The following is a 13,175-nucleotide window of genomic DNA, read 5'->3' as shown; positions in this document are numbered from 1 at the left end:
ATAGAATTGAATAGAGCTTTTTATAACTAAGAAAATGTAAGCAACAATGGTTGAATTTTTTATCTCAACAGTACACTACTTAATTTTCAAGATCACAGACTTCCATCAATATACAAAGTGTCTCAGTCAGCCTTCTACTTTATGCAGTACCCTTCTCCCTTAAAGCTTGCTTGGCGTAAATCTGACCATTTTTAAGAAACATATCGCAATGGTTTCTTCCAGACAACTACTTGTATCAGCAATTTGCTTGCTGAATATTGCTCAAGCCATCGCCTCTTCAGCCTTTCTACAGTACCTTTTATGTGTAGACAAGGCAAACCTCAATCACATCCTCTCCTCTCTCTCTCCTCCAACACTGAAAATCATGACTACGGGTTCTACAATTCGTCTTGTGGTCAAAACCCTGACCAAGTATGCAATCGGACTTTGTAGAGGAGATGTCAAGCTAGATGTTTGCCATAGCTGCCCCAACCACTCCACAGATCTTCCTACACAGCTTTGTCCCAATCAGAAGGAAGCAATAGCACGGTACGAGGATTGCATGTTACGAACTCAAACGACAACATATTTGGCACCATGGAAAAGCCTTCGTGCGTTTTGTACGTGGAACAAGGCATCAGCCGACGTGGATAGATTAAGACCTTTTTGAATAGCCCTAGAAGTCGAGCCGCGGCAGGCGATTCTCTCCATAAGTTTGCGGTAGGAAATGCAGTAGCCGCGCGCGAATTTCGGAACAGGGATCAAATGGAGAGGATTCTCTCCGTTTACTTATAAACGAGGAGTATAGTTGTCTTTTTACATTTTTTATGAAATGTAAAAGAATAACTATGTTCCTACTTTTATAACTAAATGAAGAGAAATGGAGAGGATCCAAATTCCCAATTTCCAAACGATATATTCGCTTGTTCTGTGCACACTTGATTTGTCCGAGCAAGATGGCTGCGATTTTTTGCTTCGGACTATTGAAAATATTACGTCTTGTTGTCAAGGGAAGCATGATGGGAGAATTTTTGGACTATGCTGTAATCTTTTGGATGTCCAATCAATTTAGTTCATTCTATATTTTTCAAGACCAAAGAAACTTCATATAAGAAGAAAGACAACTTGCAACCTATCACAATATGACTATAAATATTAAATCTGAAGTTACTCGCACCAAATTGAAATGAAATAATCTTTACAAGCTCTTAATTGATTCTCATAAATTCACTTTCTGTAAAAAATTTCCAAAAATTTTCATTTCTTTTTTAACCACGAAAAATCAAAAATTCTTCCAACATGCTAAAATAAATGACAAGATTTTCTTTAGAAAAATTTGACAGAAAATTTTCAATACCTAGAAAATCAACATAATTAATTTTCTGAAGAGCTCATTGAAATATTTCACTCTTTGAACTTTCATTAAACACTTGATTCACTACCAAAAAAAAAAAACTAAGAATTCTGGACGATTTGAAACCATCCAGATATTGCAAAACCGTCAGGAAAAAAAAAATTAACGGTTTCAAATCGCCTAGAAATATGGGTCATCAATCAGGGTGATGGACGGTTTGGGCCAAACCATCCGGAATTCCAAACGGTTTGGCACAAACCGTCAAGAACTAGTTCTGGACGGTTTTCCCAAATCGTCTGGAATTGGTTCTGGATGGTTTGGACCCAAACCGTCCAGAATAATGTTTTTTGTTTTTTAATATTAACCTCATTGGCACAAAAAAAAAAAATCTTTAATACAAAATTCATTTATTTTAACTTGCAAAAATCCAAATCCAAATCCATTTCCAAATCCAAATCCAAATCCAAATCCAAATCTAAAATCCAAAATCCAAAATCCAAAATCCAAATCCAAATCCAAATCCAAATTCAAATTTTTCACAACAACAGTCTACTAGCTTACATAATGCAAAATTCAAATGCATACCTATTACAGAATTCAAATCCAAATACATAATTAAAACCCTAAATATTTGAAACCTATAATCCATATCCCATAATCATCAATGCAAGCCCAAAGAGAATTTGATTTACAGCCTTGTGTGCATTGCTTGCTTCAGCTACATCAAATTACATGCAAAACACAACCAAGTTTTCCGTGAGACAATTTGCATCATTAGAAAATGGGTCCAGTTTGGGCTTTAAGACATAGAAGTAGAAAATTAAGGGTGCTTTGTTCCAAATCATTAGAAAATAGAAAACAAGTAATATATGCAAATTGGATATCCAAGTAAAAATTAGGAGCAATGGTAGGAACTACATTTTTTATCTTACAACTATTTCATAATTGTAATGTGGTATTTTTAACCAACCTTTTGATTAGTCATTGTCAAAAAAAAAAAAAAAAAAAAAAAAAAAAAAAAAAAAAAACAATGATTAGTCATGATTTGACTAGTTTAACTAAACAAGTCGTGTTGTTGATCCATAATGGGTTGGCCAACCAAGTAAGTCGGCCTGAACCTGACTCACCAATCTGAATTGTCAACCCTACACGTGAATCATGTGTAGATCATATAGATTCAATGGTTAATTTTTAAAATAAAATAACAAAAGAACATAAAAAAAAAAACATTTCTCGTAATATATAAGGAATAGCCCCGCTAGGGAAAAAAAATTCTCTCTTAAGATACAAAGTAAAAAAGAAAAGGAAAATGAAAAGTTTAAAAATTAAAATTAAAAAAATAAGTATTCATGAAAATCTTAACAAACAAATTCTTGATGAAAGACCACTTAGACATACCCAACCCGGGCAGCACAAATTGACGAGCTAGTCACAACTTATAATCACATTGATCATTTGCTATGTTTTAAGCATAAGGATGCACTTACGCGGTGGTGGCGGTGGCGTTGTTGGGGGTGGCAATAGCGTTGCCGGTGGTGGTGGTGCATAAGCTGGGGGGTCCAAGAAGCTGGAGTTCTCATACCGAAAATTACAGCTGGGTCTAAGAATTCTCCCACCTAATCTGTCAGCATAAGACTTCAAGAAATTATCAATAGCCCCACTCAAGCATCGACTGCAATCTTGCTCAGACAAATCAGGTGTGCACTGAACCAGTCCATATAGTGTTTGGGATCTTGGGGCTGATGCATTTCCTGCTGCAAACTTACGGAGAGAGCCACCTGCTGCAGCTCGACCACTTAGGTTTTGCAAAAAGTTCCGGAGGTCCTTACTGAACTGAACCTTCTCATCGTCTGATACCCTATTGTCGCTCATCCAAGGAAATTCAAGAGTATCATCCATGGTGCTAAATATGTTGCGGCTTGAGTAGCGCAACATGCACTCATTAAACCATACTATTGCTTCCTTCTCATTGGGACAACGCTCTAGTGTGAGATTATCTTTAGAGATATTGAGGCAATTACGGCATTCATCAGGCTTCAAATCTCCTCTGCAAAGTGCAATTCCATATACTTTGTCAGGGCTTTCCCCAAAAGACGAATTATAGAACCCGTTGTCAATGTCAATGCTGTTGGAGGAGAGGGGGGAGAAGAGTTGATCGAGGTTTGCCTTGTAGGTACTGCCACTGGTATAGCTACCCTGCTGATCTGAGCACTTATGGTTAAGATAGAAATTAAGATTTTGCTGTGGCCGAACAATGGTTGGTGCAATGAGAATGCATATGGCAGACAGGAAGACTAGTGATGGGTCCAATGGTAGGCCGAATCTTAAAGATCCCTTACAAGTTCCAGATGGGCCAATCACAAAGTCAAGGGCGAAGAAGATCAAGGAGGCAATGCAAAATTTAGTGCAATCCACTTGGGCTTAGTTTGCAAATTTATCGAGCAAGACTCCAACATTCAAGATGGGCTTGAAAGAAGAAGAACCAACTTTAATTCGTGTGATACAAGCAACAGATGGGGGCGGCATAGCCTAGTGGTTTCTTGCAAACTCTTTATTTCACTAAGTATAGGCATATGGGCCTATTTTTATGTTTATATGGTTGTAGGCCTTTAGGCCTATTTGTTTTATTAAGTGGACTTCTTTTATTAGCTATAGAAGTGTAGTTTATGATATTTTGGGCTTGAAGATGTTTAGCCCATGTCTTTTAATTGATGCAGGCCTTAGTAGGGTTAGAGTTTTATGAAGAGGTTTTAAAAAGACTTGTAGCCGCATATGCTAGACAAGTTGAATTTGAATGAAGTTTTGTTCATCATAGAAAACTTTTTCAGTTTTCTCTACTTGTTCTTGATTGAACTAAGAACTTATCAAAGGCAAACTCTTTGTGGCGTTCTCATCAAATCTAGGTTCTTTAAACAAGATTTCAACGGGTCTAGATTCTTTGAACTTGATTCTTGACTTTTTTAGGTAAATTTCAATTTATTTGTAGGTTCAAAGGGGATTTCATCCTGCGGATTCACGTCAACTAGTCTTGAAGAAACCACTGCCATGTCTATGCAAATATCGCCCTGTTTAGTTCGCCCCTCCCTCCCCCCTTTCCCCCGCAACAAGCTTTACCTGCCCGTGTCTGAATGCCAGACTTTTTGGCAGAACATTTTTATTGGTCTGAAGCGTGAAGCTTCACCCCTCTCTTGAAATTTCAATTTTACCCCGCATGAATTTCAAAAGCAATTTTTTTGGGAAGGAATTTTTCATGCTATTCAGGGTAAAATTGAAATTTCAGCGGAGGAATAAATATTTTTGAAAAAGCTGCATACTTTAAAACGAGTTAAAGTCTTCTACCAAACGGGTTCTGTAGTGCATGTGACTTGTCCTTATCAAGTCCTTACCGTGGCCCTTTATGTGAGTTCTTTTCTCTCACAAACGTGAGGATGTCTCTAGAGTTATTTCTTTGAAACAAAAAGGCTTTGCTCAAGAATTATGGGAGACTTCGGTCCTTTGAGAGAGCAGTGTGCGAGAGAGAGAAGACAAGAAGAACAGGACGCGTCCAGCAGTGCAGCTCGGCAGCTCATTGTAAAAGCCCAACCAATTTTTTTTTTAAAGAATTTGGTTACAATGTGACATGTCATAATTTTATAAAATTTATCATTTTAAAAAATATGTTATAATTTTTTAAAATTGTGACACATTAAATTTAAATCAAATTTTAAAAAATAATATTGAGATGTCTAATATTTCTTAAAGAGATAAGTCACTTTTATTGTTTCACTTGTATTTTCTCATTATTTTTCTTGGGTGTTAAGCGATAAGAAAACTTAGAGAAGTTTGCTCTTTTGTATTTAGTTCTTTTTTATTGTGTGAGCTGAGAGTGAAATTTGGGTGTATTGGAGCTTTTAAATTTGAGTAGTTGCTCTTTGTATTGCACTTTATACTCCATCTTTTGATAGTGGATTTCTCCTAGATCATCTCTGCCAGTTAATGTAGGCTTGTTAAGCCGAACCACTTAAATCTTGGTGTCTCCTGAGTTTGTGTTATGGTCATTTGTTATTCTATAATTTTTCAACTTCTTTAGTAATACTGAAATATTAGTTTTGTCACAACAATCAATAGTCATGACTTTTGCAAAATGAGTAAAGAATTTATAAGTTAGTGGTGTCTAGGGCAAACCACGACCGTCTAAATTAATAACCTCTCATTTTATCTTCTAACCTGACGATCGCGAGCATAATTAAAATTGTTTTGACAGCAGTGTTGTAACAATAAATAAAAACTAAAGATAGAAGGTAGAATTCTTAATAATTATATTGAATAAGATAAATACTCTGATCGCTTCAAAGAAAACAGGAAAAAAAAACTTAGAAAGACTGAAATTTGATTAACACTTCAAATTTGAAATTTGATTACACTAGGTTTGACTCCTTTCTAAACAAAATATATACTTGAAAAAAAAAAAAAATAGTATAAAACCTGTTGTGTTGTTTATGTTGCTCTAGCTCTATCGTATGCCAAACATGCTTGTCCACTACATAAATAGAGTACGTTGAGTTCCAATTGCAACGTGACCGAAACAGTGGCAAATGAAATAATTAAGTGATGACTGGCGTCAGCGATTACGAAAGGGGTGCCTTTTTCTAGACGCAAAGAGGCAAAAGTAAAAACAAAATGAGAAGTATCTAAAAAAAAAAAAAAAAAAAAAAAAAGATAAGGAGTCAAAATAACCGGTTGAGTTGTCAGATATAAAATTATGGAAAAATTGCATTATTAATTTTTGGTTGGCCTAAAAATAAATATTTAGGCGTGTGGAGTGGGAGACAAGTCGGCTGAGACTAAATATTTTGCATGCGTTGACGTCGACTAGTAAATTGTTGAGCTTTGTCAAGGCACGCGTGGGACATGCATCATTACTACTGAATAGTTATTTCATAAGTAAAGCTAGGCATTCAATGCAACAGGGTCCCATTAGAACCATTCTTCTAGCTTGATGGGCTGGAATTCTCAACAGTATTAATGTCACCAGCTACTCTTTTTTAATTTCCACAAAATCGTACGTCGTCCCTTTTGCAAATTTCCATTTGAAAGTGTACACTACGCCATTAATAACGTGGTCCAACTCCTCTTGACCAGTTGACATGCCGAGAAGCTTGCATTATTTTGAGTCAAGCTCCTAATTTTGAAAAATCTACTCTCTTTAGTTATTTGCATTCATGTTTACTACTCAAGCCATTAAACTTTAGGGTTATATACGTTTTTAGTCCTTTAGTTTTAAAAATTTTATTTTTTAGTACTTGAATTTTAATTCGTATCATAAATGATATTTTTGTTTTTAAAAAAAAAAAAAAAACCAAATTAACACTTCAGTCAAGTTTTCCGTCTAAAAACCAACGGCCCACCAAATATCAACCCTTAAAAATATCTGGTTTTAGTATAAAAAATAAAAAAAAACTTTAAAAATTAATTAAAATATTAAAAACTTAAAAAAAAAATTAAAAAAAAAAAGAAAAAAGAAAAAGAAGAGGGGTGGCTTGGCCACCATGGGGGGTGGCCGGGCCACCCCATTTTGGCCAAGGGAACCACCCTCTTGACCAGTCTAGGGTGGTTCGGCCACCCAATGACAAAAAAAAAAAAAAAAAAAAAAAAAAAAAAAAAAAAGGTCAAGTTTAGCCACTCCCAAGGGCCAAAACCCTTGACCATTTTTTTTTCGCCATGGGGTGCCCAAAACTGGTCAAGAGGGCTCAACCACCCTCATTTTGGCCAAGGGTTTTCTTTTTCTTCTTTTTTTTTTTTTAAGTTTTTAATTTTTTTTAATTATTTATTTATTTATTTTTATACTAAAACACGTGTCAACCCTCAGGAGTTGACACATGGCGGGTCATTAGTTCTTTGACGAAAAACTTAACTGAGATATTAATTTGGTCTTTTCCTAAAATGGAGGTACCATCTGTGATACAAATTGAAACTCATGTACTAAAAAATAAAGTTTTCAAAACTCAGGAACCAAAAACGTATTTAACCCTAGACTCTATGATGTGAGTCAGTCTTATCAGTTTTTTATTAGACTCATTTTACTTCAAAAATTATACATTTTGATTCTAACATCAGATTGGGACAAACTTAGTAGCGTTGGAAAGTTTATTCAAAGCGCTACAATTTTATATTTCACGAAAATTTCACAATTCTATAATTTACCGGACAAAATTTATTGTTTTATATTATTTATTCTACAAAGTGTTTTTATTTCCTTTTTTTTATTATGATTTTCCTGTTGCATCCCTAGTGATTAAAATTTTGGGTTACATGTCTTTTAAGGATCGATAGATCGATCTTCGACATATTTCAGTACGTTCAATATGATCAAATACTTGGTTGAATGCATTGATAGATCCAATCAAACGTGTACTTTTGGATTGGGAGACGCGCTACAAAATCATAGGTGGCATTGCTCAAAGACTTCTTAATCTTCATGAAGACTAAAATGATGAGATGCATCTCCATAGGATTACTGTACTTCCAAGAAAATGTAGTTGACTAACCAATCATAGTTTCTCTGGTTCTTATGCTTAATAGCTACTCCCCCAGTACGCTTTTGGTACCTTCGCCGTCGGCATTTTTCATGAACAACAGCAGTATTGAATCTGACACGTCCGTGCAATGGGAGCATAATTTAGGGGTAACAGAGAAAGAGTGAGGTTAATTTAAAAGCAGCTCTGTCCAAGCCTCGGCAAGCTTCAACTACTGGGCTAATGTTTGATGATTAATTTTAGATGTAATTAAGACTATTGTTCTTCGTATTTCTTTTTCTTTAAGCTTTATAATTAAGAAAACACAATATATATATATATATATATATATATATATATATATATATATATATGTTGAGTTACCATTAATGATATATTAGTTATCTAAATCAGATTCGTAGGTCAACTTGGATCCATCCATAATGTTGAGAGATTTAGTGATTAACGACTAATTTAATTTAAGTTAAAACAACAAATATAGAATAAATTACGTATATTAGTGTCATGTTTTTCATGATTATATACTCTATTTGTTTCTTCAAGACAACTACTTGTATCAGCAATTTGCTTGCTGAATAGTGCTCAAGCCATCGCCTCTTCAGCCTTCCTACAGTACCTTTTATGTGTAGACAAGGCAAACCTCAATCACCTCCTCTCCTGTCTCTCCTCCAACACTGAAATCATGACTACGGGTTCTACAATTCGTCTTATGGTCAAAACCCTGACCAAGTATATGCAATCGGACTTTGTAGAGGAGATGTCAAGCCAGATGTTTGCCATAGTTGCCTCAACCACTCCACAGATCTTCCTACACAGCTTTGTCCCAATCAGAAGGAAGCAATAGCATGGTACGAGGATTGCATGTTACGATACTCAAACGACAACATATTTGGCACCATGGAAAGCCTTCGTGCGTTTTGTACGTGGAACAAGGCATCAGCCGACGTGGATAGATTAAGACCTTTTTGAATAGCCCTGGAGGTCGAGCCGCGGCAAGCGATTCTCTCCGTAAGTTTGCGGTAGGAAATGCAGTAGCCGCGCGCGAATTTCGGAACAGGGATTAAATGGAGAGGATCCTCTCTCTTAATTATAAAGAAGGAGTATAATTGTCTTTTTATATTTTTTATAGAATGTAAAAAAATAATTATGGCCCTACTTTATAACTAAATGGAGAGGATCCAAATTCCAAATTCCCAAATGATATATTCACTTGTCCGAGCAAGATGGCTGCGGTTTTTTGCTTCGGACTATTGAAAAAATTATGTCTCGTTGTCAAGGGAAGCATGGTGGGAGAGTTTTTGGACTATGCTGTAATCTTTTGAATGTCCAATCAATTTAGGTCATTCTATACTTTTTAAGACCAAAGCAACTTCATAACAGAAGAAAGACAACTTGCAACCTATCACAATATGACTATAAATATTAAATTTGGGTTACTCGCACCAAATTGAGATGAAGTAATTTTTACAAGCTCTTAATTGATTGTCATAAATTCACTCTCTGTAAAAAAATTTCAAAAAATTTCATTTCTTTCTTAACCACGGAAAATCAAAATTTCTTCCAACACGCTAAAAGAAAGGACAAGATTTTCTTTAGGAAAATTTGACAGAAAATTTTCGATACCTAGAAAATCAACATAATTAATTTTCTGAAGAGCCCATTGAAATATTTAACTCTTTGAACTTTCATTAAACACTTGATTCACTACAAAAAAAAATTAAAAATCTGAGAATTCTGGACGGTTTCAAACCGTCCATAAATTGCAAAAAAAACCGTCAGGGAAAAAAAATTCTTGACGGTTTCAAATCGCCCAGAAATATGGGTCGTCAATCCGGGTGATGGACGGTTTGGGCCAAACCATCCGGAATTCCAAACAGTTTGGCACAAACCGTCAAGAACTAGTTCTGGACGGTTTTCCTAAATCGTCCGGAATTGGTTCTGGATGGTTTGGGCCCAAACCGTCCAGAATAATTTTTTTTTTTTTTTTTTTTTTTAATATTAACCTCATTGGCACAAAAAAAAAAAATCCATTTCCAATTCCAAATCCAAAATCCAAAATCCAAATCCAAAATGTCCACAACAATAGTCTACTAGCTTACATAATACAAAATTCAAATACATACCTATTACAGAATTTAAATCCAAATACATAATTAAAACCCAAAATATTTGAAACCTATAATACATACCCCATAATCATCAATGCAAGCCCAAAGAGAATCTGATTTACGGCCTTGTGTGCATTGCTTGCTTCAGCTACATCAAATTACATGCAAAACACAACCAAGTTTTCCGTGAGACAATTTGCATCATTAGAAAATGGTCCAGTTTGGGCTTTAAGACATAGAAGCAGAAAATTAAGGGTGCTTTATTCGAAATCATTAAAAAATAGAAAACAAGTAATATATGCAAATTGGATATCCAAGTAAAAATTAGGAGCAATGGTAGGAACTACATTTTTTATCTTACAACTATTTCATAATTATAATGTGGTATTTTTAACCAACATTTTGATTAGTCATTATTAAGGAAAAAAAATGATTAGTCATGATTTGACTAGTTTAACTAAATAAGTCGTGTTCAGGTTGATCCATAATGGGTTGGCCAGCCAAGTAAGTCGGCCTGAACCTGACTCGCCAACCCTACACGTGAATCATGTATAGATCATATAGATTCAATAGTTAATTTTTAAAATGAAATAATGAAAGAATATAAGAAAGCATTTCTTGTAAGTTATAAGGAATAGCCCCGCCAGGGAAAAAAAATTCTCTCTTAAGATACAAAGTAAAAAAGAAAAGGAAAATGAAAAGTTTAAAAATTAAAATTAAAAAAATAAGTATTCATGAAAATATTAAAAAACAAGTTCTTGATCAAAGACCACTTAGACATAGCCAACCCGGGCAGCACAGATTGACGAGCTAGACACAACTTATAATCACATTGATCATTTGCTATGTTTTAAGCATAAGGATGCACTTACGCCGTGGCGACGGTGGCGTTGTTGGGGGTGGCAATAGCGTTGCCGGTGGTGGTGGTGCATAAGCTGGGGGGTCAATGAAGCTGGAGTTCTCATACCGAAAATTACAGCTGGGTCTAAGAATTCTCCCACCTAATCTGTCAGCATAAGACTTCAAGAAATTATCAATAGCCCCACTCAAGCATCGACTGCAATCTTGCTCAGACAAATCAGGTGTGCACTGAACCAGTCCATATAGTGTTTGGGATCTTGGGGCTGATGCATTTCCTACTGCAAACTTACGGAGAGAACCACCTGCTGCAGCTCGACCACTTAGGTTTTGCAAAAAGTTCCGGAGGTCCTTACTGAACTGAACCTTCTCATCGTCTGATACCCTATAGTCGCTCATCCAAGGAAATTCAAGAGTATCATCCATGGTGCTAAATATGTTGCGGCTTGAATAGCGCAACATGCACTCATTAAACCATACTATTGCTTCCTTCTCATTGGGACAACGCTCTAGTGTGAGATTATCTTTAGAGATATTGAGGCAATTACGGCATTCATCAGGCTTCAAATCTCCTCTGCAAAGTCCAATTCCATATACTTTGTCAGGGCTTTCCCCATAAGACGAATTATAGAACCCGTAGTCAATGTCAATGCTGTTGGAGGAGAGGGGGGAGAAGAGGTGATCGAGGTTTGCCTTGTAGGTACTGCCACTGGTATAGCTACCATGCTGATCTGAGCAGTTATGGTTAAGATAGAAATTAGGATTTTGCTGTGGCCGAACAAAGGCTGGAGCAATGAGAATGCATATGGCAGACAGGAAGACTAGTCTTGAAGAAACCACTGCCATGTCTATGCAAATATTGCCTTTCTGGTCACTGCAATATGGCATACGAACGTAGCTAATATACTATTACAAGTCTATCGGTCTCCGAATTCTGTCAACCATCCGTGTGGACTCATTCTCCATGTGGACTAGGGATAGTTTAAAATTTGTTAAAATCATTGACCAAAGTATGTAAACCAAGGCCACAATTAATCATGATGCATGCACCTACCGGCGGCTGTTATGGGCTTCCCTCCATTCACCTAATCCATGAGAGAAAAATCTGCCGCATGCACTGATGCGGGAGAAAATCAGATACAAGATTTGAAAATTATTTCTTGAATAAGATCAGTCTGAGAATGGAAGGAATCGTACAAAATATTTGAAGAATACAAATATCTACCGAGTTGTCAACATCCATCAAGGGAATGAAGAAAAGAAGAGACTATCGACAAATCCTTTAGTATTATCTTAAAGTTTTTTTTTTTTTTTTTTTTTTTTTTTTTTTTTTTTTTTTTGGGTTGGCAGGACCACCCCCAAAGTCGACTGGGGTGGTTCGTCCACCCCAGATCGGCCAAGGGTGGCTCCAGCCACTACCATGGGTAACGCCGACTACCCTTTATTTATTATTATTTTTTAATATTTTTGATTTTTAATTATTATTATTTTATTTTTGAATTTATTAAAAGTTTTGCAAATGTTTTTAAAAGAAAAACAGTCATTTTGTAAAAAATGGTACCGTTTTTCACTACAGCACCTATGCGGTAGTTTTAAACTATCCCATAGAAGTTGGATTCGTCCCATAAATATATGAGCAGTGCTACGCACTTGCAAAATTCCTGAATTTTATCCCAAAATTTAGCTTATGAATGGTATTTTTGTAATTATTCATAATATATATAGAGTACGTTGACTTCCAATCGCAATGTGACTGAAACAGTGGCAAATGAAATAATTAAGTGGCCGGCGTTAGCGATTACGAAAGGGGTGCCTTTTTTTAGACGCAAAGAGGCAGAAGAAAAAACAAAATGAGAAATATCTTAAAAAAAAAAAAAAAAAAAAAAAAAGAAAAAAAAAAGGAGTCAAAATAACCGGTTGGGTTGTCAGATATAAAATTATGAAAAAATTGTATTATTGATTTTTGGTTGGCCTAAAAATAAATATATAGGCGTGTGGAGTGGGAGTCAATCAGTCAAGTCGGTTGAGACCAAATATTTTGCATGTGTTGACGTTGACTAGTAAATTGCTGAGCTTTGTCAAGGCACGCGGTGGACATCATTACTATTGAATGGTTATTTCTAAAGTAAAGCTAGACATTCAATGCAACAGGGTCCCATAGAACCATTCTTCTCGCTTGATGGGCTGGAATTCTCAACAGCATTAATGTAATCAGCTACTCTTTTTTAATTTCCACAAAATCGTACGTCTCCCCTTGCAAATTTCCATTTGAAAGTGAACACTTCGTCATTAATAACATGGTACAACTCTTCTTGACTAACGAAATTGTCGGGAAGCTTGCATTACTTCGAGTCAACCCCT

At 35.7% G+C, this 13,175-nt stretch overlaps 3 protein-coding genes across 3 annotated transcripts; 1 reads left to right on the top strand and 2 right to left on the bottom strand.

Annotated features, from left to right (window-relative positions):
• The first annotated feature begins 208 nt into the window (after positions 1-208).
• On the top strand, positions 209-649 carry LOC133860646 (putative cysteine-rich receptor-like protein kinase 9). Its single transcript, XM_062296221.1, has one exon. It carries the CDS (start codon positions 209-211, stop codon positions 647-649), a length of 441 nt encoding a protein of 146 aa, XP_062152205.1.
• Positions 650-1,777: 1,128 nt separating this feature from the next.
• LOC133860637 (putative cysteine-rich receptor-like protein kinase 9) lies at positions 1,778-8,628 on the bottom strand. Its single transcript, XM_062296211.1, has 3 exons — positions 8,498-8,628; positions 2,821-3,656; positions 1,778-2,051 (listed from the first exon to the last, which is right to left on the bottom strand). Exons 1-3 carry the CDS (start codon positions 8,626-8,628, stop codon positions 1,972-1,974), a joined length of 1,047 nt encoding a protein of 348 aa, XP_062152195.1. The 3' UTR covers positions 1,778-1,971.
• A 1,268-nt stretch (positions 8,629-9,896) lies between these two features.
• LOC133859292 (putative cysteine-rich receptor-like protein kinase 9) lies at positions 9,897-11,713 on the bottom strand. The gene is made up of 2 exons (XM_062294680.1): positions 10,829-11,713; positions 9,897-10,104 (listed from the first exon to the last, which is right to left on the bottom strand). The coding sequence occupies exons 1-2, from the start codon at positions 11,700-11,702 to the stop codon at positions 10,025-10,027; spliced, it is 954 nt and encodes a 317-aa protein (XP_062150664.1). The 5' UTR covers positions 11,703-11,713; the 3' UTR covers positions 9,897-10,024.
• Positions 11,714-13,175: the final 1,462 nt, after the last annotated feature.

Source organism: Alnus glutinosa, chromosome 1 (genome assembly GCF_958979055.1).
Source record: "Alnus glutinosa chromosome 1, dhAlnGlut1.1, whole genome shotgun sequence".
Classification (NCBI taxonomy): domain Eukaryota; kingdom Viridiplantae; phylum Streptophyta; class Magnoliopsida; order Fagales; family Betulaceae; genus Alnus; species Alnus glutinosa.
The sequence above is the reverse complement of the archived record's forward strand: the minus strand, read 5'-3'. Positions and strand labels throughout refer to the sequence as shown.